Source organism: Megalobrama amblycephala, linkage group LG2, assembly GCF_018812025.1.
Source record: "Megalobrama amblycephala isolate DHTTF-2021 linkage group LG2, ASM1881202v1, whole genome shotgun sequence".
Classification (NCBI taxonomy): Eukaryota; Metazoa; Chordata; class Actinopteri; order Cypriniformes; family Xenocyprididae; genus Megalobrama; species Megalobrama amblycephala.
Genome location: NC_063045.1, coordinates 30,724,781 through 30,743,793, shown reverse-complemented (window position 1 = coordinate 30,743,793; position 19,013 = coordinate 30,724,781). Strand labels below are relative to the sequence as shown.

General features: G+C 35.8%; 1 protein-coding gene across 4 annotated transcripts in view; it reads left to right on the top strand.

The window, feature by feature from the left end:
- The first annotated feature begins 208 nt into the window (after positions 1–208).
- LOC125255036 (E3 ubiquitin-protein ligase RNF123) overlaps positions 209–19,013 on the top strand; it is a 193,753-nt gene continuing 174,948 nt past the window's right edge. For 3 of the 4 annotated variants that reach the window (XM_048169943.1, XM_048169971.1, XM_048169963.1), the window contains exons 1-14: positions 209–366; positions 1,170–1,276; positions 1,367–1,454; positions 6,961–7,040; positions 7,262–7,356; positions 10,540–10,594; positions 10,737–10,822; positions 11,090–11,176; positions 11,483–11,550; positions 11,675–11,800; positions 13,864–13,978; positions 15,812–15,916; positions 15,999–16,124; positions 18,136–18,228. In XM_048169943.1, coding sequence (XP_048025900.1) covers positions 1,198–1,276; positions 1,367–1,454; positions 6,961–7,040; positions 7,262–7,356; positions 10,540–10,594; positions 10,737–10,822; positions 11,090–11,176; positions 11,483–11,550; positions 11,675–11,800; positions 13,864–13,978; positions 15,812–15,916; positions 15,999–16,124; positions 18,136–18,228 — 1,203 coding nt within the window. In that variant the 5' untranslated portion in view covers positions 209–366; positions 1,170–1,197. The remainder of the gene's footprint in view (positions 367–1,169; positions 1,277–1,366; positions 1,455–6,960; positions 7,041–7,261; positions 7,357–10,539; positions 10,595–10,736; positions 10,823–11,089; positions 11,177–11,482; positions 11,551–11,674; positions 11,801–13,863; positions 13,979–15,811; positions 15,917–15,998; positions 16,125–18,135; positions 18,229–19,013) is intronic. The other variant, XM_048169953.1, reaches the window with a different exon arrangement.

Here is a 19,013-nt window from a genome sequence, read left to right as displayed (position 1 = left end):
AAACGCCGTCTTCGAACTACTTATTACAGCAGCTCGGACAATAATTTACATAAAAAAACAGCATTATGAAACATTAATAGATACTGAATTGCAAAAAGTACCTAGAAAAGATAAAATAAAATATATATTTTTAAACCCATCGTATCTGACCAATGAGAGACAACGTTTGCCTTACAAGCCCCGCCCACTTTATCACTCCGTTCTTTCTGATTGTCATCCTGCTGCTTGTTGTATTTCTATGGTTAAAGGCAGCGACTGTAGACACATTTAAAGCGGAGAGTCTAATAACAAAATCTGCTGATCACAAATAAACACAACACACCAAATCAGTGAATACTGCTGGAGAAATTAAGGAAACAAAAAGCGGTAATGTCGCTTTATTTGTTTATATTTTATTTTACGGATTATCAAAGTAGCACTGGCTGTCATATGTGTTGAACACGGAGGGTGAAACACATTAAATATTGTTTGTGTTGCACATATGTTGGGCATTTTAGACCCCCTTACAGTCCTTAAATGATATTTATGTTTGTTATAAACATATACATGATGTTGTTCATGCCTTAAAGCCGTAATGTTAGCAAGATAGTGGCTAAAGGGAGTGTATGTGTTTATATTGTGCAAATGTTTGTGTATGTTTGCTAAAACATACAGCATGTAAACATTGAACCTGCAGGTTATTATGTGGATTTGAATGTAGTTTAAGACAGTAGTCAAAATAATTTCTAGTCTACACTGCATTGTTTTGACTGTGTGGCTATTACACTACAAAAAAGACTAACTTGAACTCTGAATCCGATCAAATATATATAATCATCTAACAAAAACGTAGGCCTACCATATATATTTCTCGTGTACGATGTTTTGATTTTAGACATTATGGTAGTATCATGTCAATATCATGTAGCATAAGTATGTATAAGCATGTAGCATCTTATCTGATAAGTCACTGTATCATCATGGTACTTCTGCTGTACTGTAGTACAGTCTCTGTTTTTTTTGCCTAACATGTAAGGTAGAACTTTGTCCTGACTTTCTTTGATAAAATAACCAGCATAGAAATGGCATACATATATATATATATATATATATATATATATATATATATATATATATATATATATATATATATATATATATATATATATGTGTGTGTGTTTGTTTGTCAGATCAGTGATCCATCTAGTGGCTGGCAGTATGAGCTCAAAGGGTGGCACTGCCCTGTCCCGACGCAACTATCGCCTGGCATCCGACACAGACAAACCCAAAGTCACAGGTATTTCCCTGTAAAAACATTTTACAGCAGGTAAACCCACTATAGATGATTTCTTTATGTAGATATGCCAATTATGTATTTTTTTTTCAGGTATTGTCAATGAGAAGTTATTGAGTGACTATCTGCACCATGTGTTTCCTGCCTCCATTAAGCAGGGACCAGCATCAGCCGCGTACAGGTTAGTTGGTTTAGTTAAAAGTTAAAGGTGCAATCTGTAAGAATTTTGCAGTAAAATATCCAAAAACCACTAGGCCAGTGTTATATATTTTGTTCACTTGAGTACTTACAATATCCCAAATATTTCCAACTATTTGTAAATCGTGAGATAATTGCAATTTTAACCAAGGCTCTGGGACGTGTGAGGAGTCGTTTAAATCAAATTTTCTTGATTTTTTTGTGAGTACCATATTTTACCATGCCTTAGAGAAAAACACTATTTTGTAAAATAGCTAACGTAGCATAATCAGATGCAGCTTTATTTTTAGTAACAGTAATACATAATTCTCTCCATCATACAATATGTTTTAAAATTAATTGCATGCCATTTATCAACACAAGCCATCCAGTATTTAATATGATATTCTAAAATCGATCTAGTTTACTGCATTGTGTCTCAAACAAGTGTCTCACAGCAGCCGCCGAGCGAACGCACAGAGTAACGTTATAACATCATTTCCAACCCTCTCAAATTTATCTAATATGATAAACAGACCTTTTTTTTTTTTTTTTTTTTTTTTACATTTTTATTATTATTATTATTACACAACATACAGGGGATACATGAAATAGATTTGAAACAAAACACAAAATACAATAAGGATATATAAACAAGCAAAAGCAAAAGAAAAAAAGATTTTTTTAGATAAACAGACCAGTGTTAAAGGTCCCGTTCTTAGTGATCCCATGTTTCAAACTTTAGTTAGTGTGTAATGTTGTTGTTAGAGTATAAATAAAATCTGTAAAATTTTAAAGCTCAAAGTTCAATGCCAAGCGAGATATTTTATTTAACAGAAGTCGCCTACATCGAACGGCCAGTTTGGACTACATCCCTCTACTTCCTTCTTTAATGACGTCACTAAAACAGTTTTTTGACTAACCTCCGCCCACAGGAATACACAAGAGTTGCGTTTGTAGAGTGTGTTTGTCGCCATGTCGTCGAAACGCTGTTATTTTCATCCCGCAGTCCAATCACCGGGTCTGATTCCGGCTCAAATTGATAGGGTAAAATTAAAGACATGTTTACAATAACACTGAGCGCGTGCATCTCCACGTTATGGTAAGAGGCGTGACCTTTCCGGGCAAGGTTCGCTAAGCTGCTGTCGAATCACAACACAGGAGGAGGGACACAACTCTGAAGGAGGGACTTCATAGAACAAGGAAGTCATCAGCCCGTTTTTATGACAGTGGAAACAGCAGTATACAGATAAGTAAATTATGTGAAAAATACTGTTTTTTTTACACGCGAAACATGAACACATGTTATATTGCACACTATAAACACAATCAAAGCTTCAAAAAAAAACACGAAAAACGGGACCTTTAACTCATACTCATGACTGGAAAAGCGGAAGTGGCGCCGCCGACTGTGGCATAATAAAAGTGCTTCATACTACAGAAACGTTAATAATCACATCCATGAACATGATTTCTTCCCAAGTCCTATCCCAATTAAATTCCACCGGCCGTTGAGGTGAACACATGTCCCAAGATTCCACGCTCAAACTTGGCGTCATCAAGCTACGCCTTTGTTTTGAATAGGCTTCTAGCGACCTCTAGCGGACAGAAAATATTACATATTGCATCTTTAATTTACTTAAACAAATTATATTTAAATATTACTTATCAATATGCCTTTTAATTTTCTTTAATTAGTTTAGTTTTTAGTTTTCTTTAAATTAGTTGTATATTATTATAGAAGTTTGTATATATATATATATATATATATATATATATATATATATATATATATATATATATATATATATACATACATACACACACACACACACACACACACACAATTTATTCAGACACCTTGAACATTTAATTTATTAATACAGTTTATTCACTATAGTTAAAAACTATAGTGAATATACTATAAACATCCTTCTGTGAGATGATGTGGCTTCTTACACAGAATAAGGCAGTCGTGTGTTTATTAGTCATTTAATCAATCACAACATTTCAATCTTCTGTTTATTCAGCTACAGCGATAGTATGGGATTTCGTGTTCATTCCAGGAAATCCCAAAATATTTGCAGTTTCTGCACGAGAGTGCCCTCTGGCGTTCACATGGAGAAGCATTTACTACTGATCACAGAGCCGTACAGCTCTGACAAGCTGCGCATAAAATAATTGCAGCCTTTGCCAAATTGCGTGCGATAAAATTGCGATAAATTGTGCAGCACTAATTGTGTCCCATCTCTCGTCCTGCAGTTTTTTTTCGTATTATTTTCAAATCTCCCTCTTGCTCGCTCTCTCTCCTCGACTGTCCCACGCCCCCTAATGCTGATTGGTTACACGTTTGTTGTTGGTGTCGGCACGACTAACTCCCAAACAGTGTTTTTGAAATTCTACTGACTCCACCTTTAAGGCAGATTGCGTATGTTACAAACATTGCAGGCAATTTCCCATTTACAGCGATTTATATAATATTTGATGTCATATTTATTTTTGTGTAGTCATTAATTTTTTCATCTGAATGTTTTGAACCATTATTTTCATGTAGGTGGTTGTAGGGGAAGGGACTTTCTTATTCTATAGAGCATCTGATTGGACAGAAGTCTGTGTAGTGCAGTTTCATCAGAGTCATCAGTTTATTTGGTCTGTTTAAGTAACTAATTATTTTTCAGCTGATCATAACAAATCATGAAGAGATAAAGTTTGATGCATTAGTTGTTTGAATGGATGTTGCTGTTGTCTTGTGTCACGTCAAAGAGTGCCATTGGCTCTCACCTCCAGCCAGTGTCTGGTTACTGGTTCTGATCTATACATAGAGCATGATGGGACATGAAAGAAAGCTGACACTCACAGAGGGGTGAAGGCGGCCTGTGGAAAAGGTGGATGTGTTTACATATGTTCATCTCTAATTGTGGAATTTATGTCAGGCGCCATGATGGGAATCTGTCACCACTGTATAACCATGTGACAGTTGACATGACTCTATCCACAGATATTTAGCTTAGATGAAATTTGAGATGTTAATTTCAGTTCTTTTGATGAGACATATTTTTTATGAGTTAGAGTTGGTAGAGCTATACAGTTGCTAAGATGTTATTTGTATGTTTTAGCATGCTGCTATGCTTTTGTTTGGTTGTTTTGGGTAGTTGGTAGGGTGTTGCTATACAGTTTCTGCAGGTGTTTGGAGTATGTTTAAAGGTGCTTAATGTATTTTTATTTTGACTGTACTAAAGTATAAAATACCATAATATATTTGCAGATATTTAGGAAACATGCTAAGTTCACAAACTTGTTTCTCTGAAAAACAATGCCAGAACTTGTCAAACTAGTGATCAAAGACTTTGGCCTAGAATCAGAGGAATCTTTTAGGATTCTCAACATTTCTCTCAGACTGCCAAATCGTGGCCAAAGTCATACAGTGTCAGACATCCCAACCTGCAAAAAGTCATTTCAGGGAGGTATCATCCCCCCCCCCCCCCCCCCCCCAAAAAAAGAGGAAGGAGCTATAAGCTATAGGCATATGCAATTACTCGTTAATTATGTTTAAATATGTAGATTACAGTTACTATTTATATAAGCTGCTTATACTATTTATGTAAACTGCTTTTATTTATTTTCCATTGCAACTTTAAACAGGTCTAAGGAGTTTGTTGTTTTCATGTAGCCTTGGCAACTAGCCTGAATAATATGCACATGAAATGAAACTTGTCAATTCACCTCACTGATAATTGATTGGTTGATTTGCCGAAAAAGGCCATTCGGGATGCTCTCTGTCATACATGCGCTACGCACACACGCACACACACACACACACAAACACACAAACACGCAAGGTCTCTCTCTCGCTCCCTCTCCGTGCGTGCGCTGGTTTGAAACACAGTCTCTATGCGCGCTCTTGCTCGCTCGCTCTAGATTCCGGGAGATTTTAACTAATTTGCGGGCATCAGGGAGCCGCTATCAATATGCGGGAGACTCCCGGAACTTCCGGGAGACTTGGGATGTCTGCAGTGTGAACCTGGCTTAAGGGTGCTTTCACACTGGCGGTTTAGTTTGAAATGGGGCACGGTTCTCATGAAAACTTAGTAATGTGAAAGCTGTCATATGGACCCGGGAGTGCATTAGGGTAAGGAACCCGAGACTACATGCAGGAGGTGGTCTGGGTTTGGTTGCTCTGGAACTGTGTCATAATTTGCGTGAATGAGAAAGCAACTGTGTGCACACTTGTTCAGGAAGTAAAGTAACCTGCGCATGCATTTTAGCCGATGATGACGTCATTAGTTAAAAAACACATGGAAGGGATGACAGTGGTGTGATGATTTACCTCGAGCCTGCAGTTTAATTGCGCATTGTGAGTGCAATCAGTGCAGCAAATGAATGGTTCGCAATCCGCTGTCTCCTCAAGAGTCAGTTTGCAAGCAGCAGAAAGCTGCCTCCATGCTATACACATACAGTAAACCCAAGTGTTGTTCACTCTGCTGCACACAGTAGCACCAAATTAATAAAAAACACAATAAATTGACCCGGGTCCTGTTTTCTGGCATGTGGCGTACACATTTGAGATGACACAAAATTAATGCAAATGTGCCAGGGTTTGATAGAATCAAGTTGAGGGTGAAACAAGACCAAAAATACGGAGGAAGAGCAGGGTAAACAACTCTGTCCAATGTTTTATATTTGGACTGCAGTATCCATTTTAACCACTAGCAGTCAATATTACATACTACACCTTTAAAAGTACGTTTACATGACAATGATGTATTAAATGTGGAAAATGTTATTCTTTGCGGTTTTCGCGTACAGATGACAACATCATCAAAATGATTCCTGTTCACACAGATACACAAAAATGACTAAAAATGCTGTATTATTCATGCCAGGCCAGTAGTTGGCGATGTCACTTTGTAAAGAAACACTACACGCCTATAGACTGAACAAGTAATATGCATGCTCATGATGTCACCATTTTCGTATTTTACAGGGATACCTTCTGAGTTGTTTTCAAAAACGTGCACGGTGAAACTCGTTTTCAAAAGTTTGAGTTTTCACGCAACTCCGTCGTCATGTAAATGAATGGCCAAAAAGGCATAAAAACAGTTTAGTGTAAACGGCTCCTTAGTGTGTTGCTATGCGAGTCTGTTTTGGGTGGTTGCTTGGGTGCTGCTGTGCAGTTAGTTGCTAAGGTGATTTGTTAATTTTTTTTTTTTTAATTTTAGCATGTTGCTGTGCTTTTGCTTGTGTATTTTGTGCTATTTATGTGTCACAAATTTGCTGTTAGATTGGAAATACAGCAGAATTTTTTATTTTACATCAAAATGTTTCTTTTTCTAATATTTTTCAAAATTCCTAAAACTATTTCCAAATTTAAATTTCCATATATTTATTGTGGAAACTTTTATCATACTTAAATAAATGTATTAATAATTTTTTTTCTATCATATTTCTACAGTCCTTGTCTAGTATCTTCAGTATGTAACCTGACAACCTGTCATGTCTCTTCTGTGTAGAAAAATTCTGACGTTCCAGGATCTTGGAGCTCATCTGGAGAAGCTGCTGGCTGAAGATAATGTCGCTGAGGACGGCAAAGGTCATTCGACCACTTACACGTACACTGTTGGCAGTAGTGCTGCTCAGTGATTCACAACTGACTCTAAAATGAGACCTAAATACATTTACTAAAATAAAAATCACCTATTTTTCAAAGTATTTAAATTTGCATTAATTTTTATTTTATTTATTTGTTGATTTGATTACAGTCATGTTTCATCAATTTTCTGAATGTTTTTTCTTTTTTCTTTTTGTATACAGATCAGATAGAAGGCTGCCTTGGACCTTCAACTGTTGTCCTGGATCACAGCAGTGGGTTTGAAGGGCTGTTATTTGTTGACGATGACCTTTTGGGGGTGAGAAATTGATTGCTGTGATAATTTATACTTATATTTTTAACAAGTTGCACAAATTAGCTGGCAAGTAAAACATCAAATTTAAGTCAGCTTTAAAGCGTCCCTATTATGCTTTTTCAGATATGACCTTTCATGTTGTGTGTACTATAGCTGTTTGTGAGAGGTACAAGTTCTGCATAGTTTCAAAGATAAATGTAGTTATTGTTTCCCTAAAAGAACAACCAATTCTGAACTGCCTGAAATGAGTCGTCAGTAATTTCAGTCTTACTTCCTGCACAAACCTATGTAGGTTTGTAACAAATTTGCATAATGCCAGTCTGTGGTCTTTATCTACTTTGACCCGCCCTCAAACACTGTAGTTGTAGCTGAGACTGGAAGATCTTGGTTTGTGTAGTTGACATGTCGAGAAGAATCTGTATTCTGCACTGTGAAAGCCAATCCACTTCACCTGCACTTCAAAAAGATGAGGGCTTATGCTTGAAATGATACGAAAACCAATAACAGACTGGGCCGGCTGACCAATCATAGCAGAGTAGACCAATCAATACAGACTGGGACATCTGACCAATCAGAGCAGAGTATGCCAGTCACAACAGACTGGCCATCTGACCAATCAGAGTGGAGTAGACCAATCACAACAGACTGGGGCATCTGACCAACAGTGATGGGAATAACGGCGTTATAAATAAACGGCGTTACTAACGCCGTTACTTTTTTCAGTAACGAGTAATCAAACTAATTACTTTTTCTCCCGTTACAACGCCGTTACCATTACTGGCAAAAAAAATGCCGCGTTACTATAATTGAGCTCACTGATGCAGTTTTCATCTGAGTAAGCTCTCTCTCAGCCATATAGGACCTGCAAAGATTTTTCTCTGGTGTGTGCTGCGGTTAGTAATAGCCTACACAAATATAGGCTAATTTTAAACTGATAATAATGAACGATGCTCTGTGTGTGTCTGTGAGCATGCGAGCTCAAACCAGAATACCCTTTGTGACATGCTGGATCAAAAATATGTGAAATAAGTTTTTCTATTCGACTAGTAGTTATTCATTTAAGCCATTAGTTGACTAATCACATTTATATTAATTTAATTTCTTAAATACTGGAGAGAATAAACCATAATAATGAGCGTTTATGTAATATAGGCTATAGCACTCAAGCGCACGCATAACGCCTGTCATAAAGAACCAGCAAAAGTAATAATTATGAATGTGACCAAAACAGCAAGGAGATTTTAATTGTTTATTAATAAAGTAATGTTTTCTTAATCAGTGTCGGCTGCGAAGATGAAGTTGACATTGCTGACTCTCATCATCTCCGCATATACTGGACGCGCCTAGAGAGAGAATGTTGGCTACATAATCAGAGTAGCCTATTTCTTTTCGTTTTTAGATATTTCAAGCTTTCTATAGATATATTTCTCTTGTCTGCGAGGAAAGCAGCCTATACGCTGAGTTTCGGTTCTCTAGCCTGTAAGACGCGCTCCAGTTCACGCACCAGTGATCGCGCCCGCGCCTGCCATGATTATATTGTCTGCTATATTTGCTTCTTATTTATTAAATCTAGGCAATTGGTTAATGAAACATTGATTATAATTAAGATACAATTTTTACAAAACGAAATTCACTTTAAAGAAAGGCTTTCTACCAAACAAAACTTAAAGTGTTTAAAATCATGTCTGACCCACTCCATGTCTCCCGATGTAGGCCTATTGCGCATGTAAGATTGATGTTTTCAATCTTACTCATGCTGTTCACTTTTCATAATCAAGTAAATTAATTTAAAACATAACATAGGACTATTTAAACATAAATATGAAACTACATTTTCTTTAATGGCTACAAACACGTAGGCTATTGTACAGTACAGAGAAATTTCATAAGGAAGAGCGGATCATGAGTCACGAGACGGTTCAAGAATAATTTATTCTTAGACTTATATTTAATATTGGGCGCATTCAAGTTATTTGACTTTTTTTTTTTTAAAGTAACGCAATAGTTACTTTCCCTGGTAATAAGTTACTTTTATAATGATGTAACTCAGTTACTAACTCCGTTACTATTTGTGAGAAGTAACTAGTAACTATAACTAATTACTTTTTTAAAGTACCGTGCCCAACACTGCTGACCAATCAGAGCAGAGTATGCTTATGCAAATACCCTAGTGCAGACGCTAGCCAATTGTGTTCATGCAACACCGGAAAGTAATGTGATTGGCTGTTGTCACTATGACAGTTGCGTAAACACCAAGTTTCAGCCCTCCATCAAGCATCAACTCCGACACCCCGTGTGAATGCGGTGTAAGACTTTCAGTATAGAATGTTCAAGATCTTTTTGATGAAATCTGAGAGCTTTCTGTTTCTCCATAGAATTCTACACAACTGACACTATGATGCTTCAAAAAGTTCATAAAGAGATTATAAAACTAATCCATATGTATTGAGTTATTTAGTCAGCTTTAAAGCACCCCAATTATGCTTTTTCGGATATAAATTTTTTGAAGAGACTCGATCACTTTATATGATGAATAGATTTAATTTAGCTTTTATTCACATACAAACATTCATCAACTCACACATCAGTTGTAGTAAACGGAAACTCAAGCATGTTTGTGAGAAACCAATGGGGTTCATTCTCGTGTGTTACACAGCACGTTTGAGCTTTCGGCAGAGGTTTGTTCTCGCGCATCAAGCAGGTTCAGTTGAGCTTCTGTTTATGTTCGCTGATCAATGTTTGTATGTGAGTAAAATCCTAAATTCAATATGTTCGAGTCTCTTCAGAAAATTTGGACTAAACTGCTCGATTCATATGGATTCGTTTTACGATCTCTTTATGAACTTTTTAAGCATCAAAGTGTCAGTTGCGTAGATATCTATTGAGGGACCGAAAGCTTTCAGATTTCATCAAAAAAATCTTCATTTGTGTTTTGAAGATGAACAAAAGTCTTTCGGTGTGGAATGACATGAGAATGAGTAATTAATGACAGAAATGACATTTTTGGGTGAACTATCCCTTTAAAATAGCATGATTGGTGCACTTCAAATTCACTTTAAATTCAAGTCAGTTCAATAATAAATTGTTTGGATGGTAAAAAATGTAACACCAGGAATGTGTATTACAAATGTGTTGCTTACCGTTAAATGTGTTCAGTTTTGTTTTTCCTCTCTTTTTGGATTGAAGGTCATCGGCCACAGTAACTTCAGCTCCATCAGAGCCACCACATGTGTTTACAAAGGTAACATTTCAATAACAATAATGTACCAATTCCATGCTATTCTTGAAGTACCTTGGAGTAAATGTAAAATAAATTATTGTACATTGGTTCCATCACATGTTTTTTTTTTTTTTTTTTTTTGATCGCTTTTAATTGGTTTTAGGGAAATGGGTCTATGAAGTTCTCATCTCATCTCAAGGCCTAATGCAAATCGGATGGTGCACACTGAACTGCAGATTCAACCAAGAGGTACAAGCCTCCATTTGTAAAGTAACTTCACCATTTACAGGTCAACTTTGGAGTGCAGAGCCATACAAATTGCATATTCACTCCAGCTAGCTCTTACGGGAAGCTTTCCAAGCCTTAGAAATTGCATAGATTAATCTAGATTACATGACTATTACATTCTCTCTGCTCTCAAAATCCTTTTTTATGTCTCGGGTTTGTCTCAGTCTATCTGTGAAATTGGTTTGTTCAAGTATATTAATGACAAATATGATCTGTGCTTGTCTTCAGGAAGGGGTCGGGGACACGCCAGACTCGTATGCCTACGATGGAAACAGAGTTCGCAAATGGAATGTGACAACCACCAACTATGGCAAGGTGAAAACACAGTGCTTTGCACATTTAGTTCACAGGTCACGCTCAATTTGTCCTTGTGAATGTGGTCGACCTTAACAGTTGGTCATAGTCTATTTGTTTTAAGTCTTAGACTGTTATGTAACTTGCTCAGCCTTATAACACAAAGAGCTCTGACTCTAAATTCTGATTGGATGAGCCAATGTTTTATGAAAGCATTAAGCCACTCTGGCCTGTACATAATAATGATTTTACCACAGTTAATGATAAAATGATAGTAATGCACAGCATCTCATTATTGGTTTATTCTTTTCATTTGTTTTAATGTAGTCCTGGGCTGCTGGTGATATTGTCAGCTGTTTGATTGATTTGGATGAGGGAACGATTACGTTTTGTCTGTAAGTATAGTTTTATTATTGGATGTACATTATAGTTTGGTGTGAAGCAAAGCATTTATAATTATTACATGTTAATGAAATTATTACATATAATGAAAATGTTTTTTTTTTTTTTTTTTTTTAGAAACGGGCAGTCTCTGGGTATTGCGTTCAGCAACATTAAGACGGGGCCGGGCGTCGCATATTTCCCGGCAATCAGTCTGTCCTTCAAAGAGTCTGTAGCCTTCAATTTTGGCAGCCGTCCTCTCAGATATCCTTATCATTTATATACATATGCATATATAGACAGATTTTATATGGTTAAATCACATTTATATAATGTGTATAATAATCACTTTTATGAAATTATGATTGTATATTATATAATATGTTAATTTTGTAAGTATTTCGAATAAATGAAGTATTATATACTAAATATACAACTAAATTATACATTAGTTTTATATTTAGTAATTAATTATATTAAATTATTATATATTTTTAAAATTAATTTCTAGTACTTAATTTTATTTATGACTTAGATAAAAGATAATAAATTTAAGCATGTTGTATATTTTATTGAATAATTTATTATGACGTAGACTGATTAAGAAGACTTCCAAATACAGCAACTAAATAAAATAATGTTTTTTTTTAATACAATTTAGTAATAATGTGATATATAGTACCTGTCAAAAGCTTTGAAACATTACAATTTAGTCTGCATTTATTTAATCAAAAATACAGTAAAAACAGCAATATTGCGAAAAATATTATTACAAATTAAAATAACTTTTTTCTATGTGAACATATTTTATTTAAAATGTAATTTATTCCTGTGATTCAAAGCTAAATTTTCAGCATCATTACTCCCATCATTGCTCTTCATTGTCAATTGATCCTTCAAAAATCATTCTAATATGCTGACTTGCTGCTCAAGAAACATTTACTATTATTATGAGTATTGAAACTGTTGTGCTACTTATGGAAATGGTGATGCTTTTTTTTCAGGATTCTTTGATGAATAGATTATAACAATATTATATAAATTAATTATTGCAAATACATTTTATATATACAGTTGTGGTCAGAATTATTGGCACCCTTGGTAAATATGATCAAAGATGACTGTAAAAATAAATCTGCATTGTTTATCCTTTTGATCTTTAAATCATAAAATTAGCAAAAATCGAACCTTTCATTGAAGGAAAAGAATTGAAAGTGGGGGGGAATCACATTATGAAATAAATGTTTTTACATTTATTTTACATTTAGGGTTCAGGTCAGAGGACTAGGATGGCCATGGCAGAAGCTTCATTTTGTGCTCGGTGACAGTTTTGTGTTGCTTTTAATGTTTGTTTTGGATCATTGTCCTGATGGAAGATCCAACCACGGCCCATTATAAGATTTCTAGCAGAAGCGGTGAGGTTTTGATTTTTTTTATCTGTTGGTATTTGATAGAATCCATGATACCATGTATCTGAACAAGATGTCCAGGACCTCCAGCAGAAAAATAGGCCCACAACATTAAAAATCCAGCAGTGTATTTAACCGTGGGCATGGGGTACTTTTTATCCATCTGTGCACCAAACCCATCTGGTGGGTTTGCTGCCAAAAAGCTCTTTTTTATTGCCTTGATAGTGGAAATGGGGATTTTCAATGCTTTAGCTATTTTCTTACAGCCACTTTCTATTTTGTGAAGCTCAACAATCTTTTGCTGCACATCAGAACTATATTCTGTGGTTTTACTTATTGTGATGAATGGTTAAGGGAATTTGGCCTTTGTGTTTCATCATGTTTATACTCCTATGGAACAGGAAGTCATGGCTGGACAATTTCATGCTCCTAGTCACCCCGGTGTGCTAAAAACATGAATGGGAATAGACTTTAGAGATATTTTACTCATAAAAAAATTCTAGGGGTGCCAATAATTGTGGCCAACGTGTTTTGGAGAAATTTTCCCCCCACTTTCAATTATTTACCTTCAATGAAAGGTTTGATTTTTGCTAATTAAATTAAAGATCAAAAGGATAAACAATGCAGATTTATTTTTATAGTCATCTTTGATCATATTTACCAAGGGTGCCAATAATTCTGACCACAACTGTACCTGGATTTTCAGCATCATTACTCACATGATCCTTCAGAAATCATTCAAATATGGTGATTTATTTATTTATTTATTTATTTATTTTTTTGCTTAAAAAAACATTTATTGTTATCAACCTTAAAAGCTGCTGTGCTTATTAATATTTTTGTGGAAACAGTGGAAAGCATTAATTAAAAAAAAAAAATTAGAAAACCTATAAATTCCTTAACCCATCTGTTCTTCACGTACCCTGTGGAAGGTTACCTTCCTCTTCAAAGCCCACCAACCACTGACCTCATCAAAGCCACCAGGCTTCTGGGATACCTCAAGACAGTTCTGTCCACCTCCATTGACATACAGGTACCTACAGATGCCTCATACTGACTGTTCAGTGTGTTGCTCTAGAATACAAGACAGTTCCCGCATTGAAATGTGATATGTCAGTATTTAAAGAGGACCTATTATTCATTTTTACTTTTTCAACTTTATTTAGTGTGCAATGTTGCTGTTTGAGCATGAATAAGGTCTGCAAATTTGCAAAGCACAAAGTTACTCCAAAGGGAGTTTTTCTCTGTATCATTCTAAACTCACTGAAACGCCTCTAGGGCTCCAGACTAACATTTGAGAGCAGAAACACCGGTGCCACTAAGTTTTACACATAGTGGCACCAGCAACTGATCTGGTAGCTTGGGGGGTGGGGGGATTTTTAAACATAAAGGTAATTTAATCATAAATTGTATATTATTTTGCATTAATAATTACAGTAACTAATAATATATGTTTATTTTTGAAAATGCACATTTGACACAAAAGCACTGAGCTTGAGTTGAGATGCAGATAAAATTAACCTTTATCAACAACATTAAAAAAATATATATATTGGGATTTTTTTTTTTTTTTTGGTCATCACATTAAAAATAACATTTAAATTGGATAATATTTAGAGCTTTGAAGTGCTGGTAAAAGTGTGAAGCACTTGAAAGTCCTTGAATTTCACTCTCAAAAGGTTGTATGAACACTGAAATGAATAATGTAAAAACATTTGACTATTTCTGCCACAATACCATGGTTACAGTTAGTGTTACTACATTAAATCCATGGTGAATGTTGGTGATTTGTGGACTGGAAAGCCTTCTATAACTTGTTCATTATTCACTTGAATGGAGCAGAAGGAGCGTATTCAGTTAATTCCTATGGAAACTGAGCTCAAGTTACATAGGAAAGAATTGAAAACGCTCGCTCTGCTCCGTGCCAGTGGACACGTGCTGTAAAGCACACGCAGAATCATTGTACATCTGCGGTTAAAAACTAAGCTGAGAATCGATTCTAAAATTTTCAGAATTTATCCAGAATCGTTGGAGAGAGAATCATGATGCATAGAAGCATCGTCCCACAGGACGATGGAACTAAGAGACAGTAACTAAACATAGAGACAGGAACTAAACTGAGCTTTACTGACAGACTGGGAAGAGAGGTGCTGCAACAATGTCAAATATGGGAAAAAAATAATGTGTGTTTTGAACATTTTAAAGGTGCAGTAGGTGATCTGGGAAATGCTAAGTTAGCCTGCTAGCATTGAAAGCATATCCCACCCTCCCTGCAAATCACCATCCAAAGCCACGCCTCCTCCAAAACACACACACACAGCTGCTCTCAGCAAAGCGTCACAAGACACAGCGTCAAACTACCTTGTGTCAAAGCAGCTAACATTACAATAATAATGAACTTAAACAACTTAGAGAGCTGCTGCAGATTCATTTCGGTGTTGATACAGTTGACATGGAAACGCATAAATCGGCGTCTGAAGACGTGAACAGCTCTGGTTAGAACGTCACGGATTGTCATCTCTTAATTACGGTAGTTATGGAGCATAGCATGATACACACCGATGACGTATGTCTGCACGAACAGTGTGCGCGAGGGTATGTAAAAACATATGTTGACAGGCAGGTAGGACATTGTATTATTTCATTCGAACCGAATATAAAAATTGGATGAACATTTTCTGGTCCTACACCCTTCACAGACAATATAAATTTATAAAAATACATTTAGACTGTTTAACATAGTGATTGCTATCCGGATATGAGGAGACTTTCAACCAGTATAACAAAACATGTTTCTGTACAGAATCACCTATTGCCTTTAAAACAACAACTATTTGAGAAGACATTTTATTTTCTCTTTTGTCAGGAGGAAAAGCTTGTGGAGAGAGACGGTGGGTCCTGGCAGATTCAAGGAGATCCCACCATCTTGGTCACCCTTGCACATATATTTAACCACTTTGCACCTCTCATGGTAAATCACTTTTAGTTTTGGTAAAATCATTGTCATTGTGCCATAACCCAGTTAATTTATTGGTAATGTGTGTGTTCGGTAGTGCAAAGTTTACTTGGTCGAGGATGTGCTGATGAACTTCCTGTTGAGTATACTGGAGGGAGGAGGATCTGTCGATGAGCATCCACTTATACAACAGCTGCTGGACCTTTTCTGGCTTCTCATGGAGGTACAGACACAAAAAGTTCACTTTAAAGTCTGTCTTAGTGTTTACACTTGGCAGGTTTGGTTCAGTTAAAACAAACTCATTCTCTGGTTGCTCTGTAACTGCGGTTCATTTGAATAAGTGTTGATGCAATGAGATCTAAGCAATCCAGCAATGATTATGTCAGAGATCAAAACCGAATAAGGAATAATACATTTATTAAGTAAACATTTAAAATTATAGAGAAAAACAAATCATGTAAATAGTAGTATATAATACAATTCAGAGTATTTTTATCTAACAGATGGTGATTTTGAAGTCCAGAGTATAGAGAAAGGAAGAACAAAATATATTTGCAAAATGAAAGGAGAGATAGAAGAGATGAAGCAGAAGAAGAAGAAGAACCCAGAAACAGAAGTAGAAGGAGAGGCAAAAAATGTGAAGAGCAAATTAAGATTAATGACTATATATGCAGGAACCTTACACCCTCTTAAACTTCTGTTCTGGCCAAAAAAAAAAAAAGGTCAAATGGACTTATCCATCATGTCATATTTGGTGTAATGGCTGGGTCAGAGTGACTGGTCAAATGTCAAAGATAGATGAAAATACAAGGTGTTGTTTTGACACCTTTAAGACCTTTAAGAGAATACTACAGATCTTGCATTATCTCATGTCTGCAGAGATGGAAAAAGACATATTTTGATATAAAGGTACATCACATAATCAATTCTAATGGAACATACACCCACTCCATCTTACAGCACAGAAGAGACATCAAAGATAATCAAAAATAGCAGAGCATATAGTAGAAAATATATAAACAATTAAAGAAATTAATAACATATAAAAGAATAATAATATATAAAGAATAATTAATAAAAGAAATACAGTGTGTACAGAATTATTAGGCACATTTATTTTTCTGATCATATTTTTTTTCCCTGTACATCTTAGCAATTCCAAACCACATTAATCTTAACTACTATTAATTTTGTATTTAATCATTTATAAGTGATATTTAATTGTTCATGAAGGCTGGAAATGAAAAATGCCTTATATTCAGGTGTGCATAATTATTAGGCAGGTTTTTTTTCAGATAAAATGAGCCAAAAAAGAGATTTAACTCATTAGACTGAGAAGTCCATTTTTTTTTAAATGCCCATGAGAAGGATGCAATACTAATGAAATACTAGAAATTGCAGTCAAGGCATGAGCATTGGACAGTGAAATGCTCATTGGGTCAGCAGGGTCAGACAAAAACTGGTGGAGAAGAAAAGACACATGTTAACTGCAAAAGAATTAAGAATTAAGGTGAAGAATGAAGCATGAAACCATCAGGAACCCTTTAGTCTCCAGTGCCAACATTTTCCAGAACTGCAACATATCTGGAGTCTTCAGAAGTGTGAGGTGTCAGGATCTCAGAGACTTAGGTTAGGTAAAGAATCCTAAAAAATGACCCCCACTTAATAAACAAAATTAATAGTAGTTATTAAGATTAATGTGGTTTGGAATAAGTAAGATGTGCTGGGAAAAAAAAAATGATCAGAAAATCAATGTGCCTAATAATTCTGCACGCACTGTAATATGAATAAAGACATTATCATAAACATTGACCATTTTGCATACGCCAAGTGTAAACGCTGCCATTCGAACCCTGGTGCGCACGAAAGAAAGGGATTGAGACCCCTGAAAAAGGTAGGTTTTGGTCTCTTTCTAAATGAACTCTGGTGTCTGGATTGCTCAAGCATACCTGGTTCTTCTTGTCATAGTCGCGATGTTGCCCATTATTATAGTTTGGTACAGGCATTGGAACTACTCTTTTAGATGTTTTAGAAGCTCTTCATGAGTTCTTAGCTTAGCTGTGAACGCTAAGCGAACCAGGATTAAATGTATCATTTTCTTTTTTTGGTCCGAACCAAAAGAACCAAGAGAACCGAACTAAAAGTGTAAACACACCCAAAGCATTTTCTGTGAATTATATTAGTGAAATACGGCGGATTTTCAGAAATTGTAATTTTTTTCCCTCCTCTTGAAGGACTACGAGGTGAACGAGTGTCTGAAACAGCTGATGATGTCACTGCTGAGAGCGTATCGTTTCTCTCCCATCATCCCTGATCTAGGCTTTCAGGTAAGAAGCCAATGATTTGTTAAAGGATTAGTTCACTTTCAAATTAAAATTTCCTGATAATTTACTCACCCCCATGTCATCCAAGATGTTCATGTCCTTCTCTCTTCAGTCGAAAAGAAATTAAGGTTTTTGATGAAAACATTCCAGGATTATTCTCCATATAGTGGACTTCAGTGGCCTCCAAACGGTTGAAGGTCAAAATCACAGTTTCAGTGTAGCTTCAAAGCGTTCTACCGTTCAACCGTTTGGAGGCCATTGAAGTCCACTATATGGAGAAAAATCCTGGAATGTTTTCATCAAAAACCTTAATTTCTTTTGACTGAAGAAAGAAAGACATGAACATCTTGGATGTCATGGGGTGAGTAAATTATCAGGAAATTTTAATTTGAAAGTGAACTAATCCTTTACTATGGTGGTGTTATTGGAGCTTGTTGGAACTTTATTGTGTTATTCTTTCCAAAGGGCCTTTATCTTTTGGCCTAAAGGCGCATGCTGGGAATTCATACTTCAAAGCATGTCCACACTTAATGTCTGCTTTTGTTTCTAATCGGAGCCAGAGAGGTGTTGACGTCCTCTTGGCCCATTGATGTTCATGGCAATTATCAGCAGGGACACAGGCTTGTGTGCCTGTCCCACTTGAAATAAATGTCTTGTTAAAATTAAAATGACTGAAGCACTTTGTTTCAAGCTTGCTGTAATTTGTTTGAGTTTGTTTGATGTCCACGGTTGTGAATGGGAATTGGCAACATGTTGATCCAAATGATTACTGCAGCAGCCAATGCTTA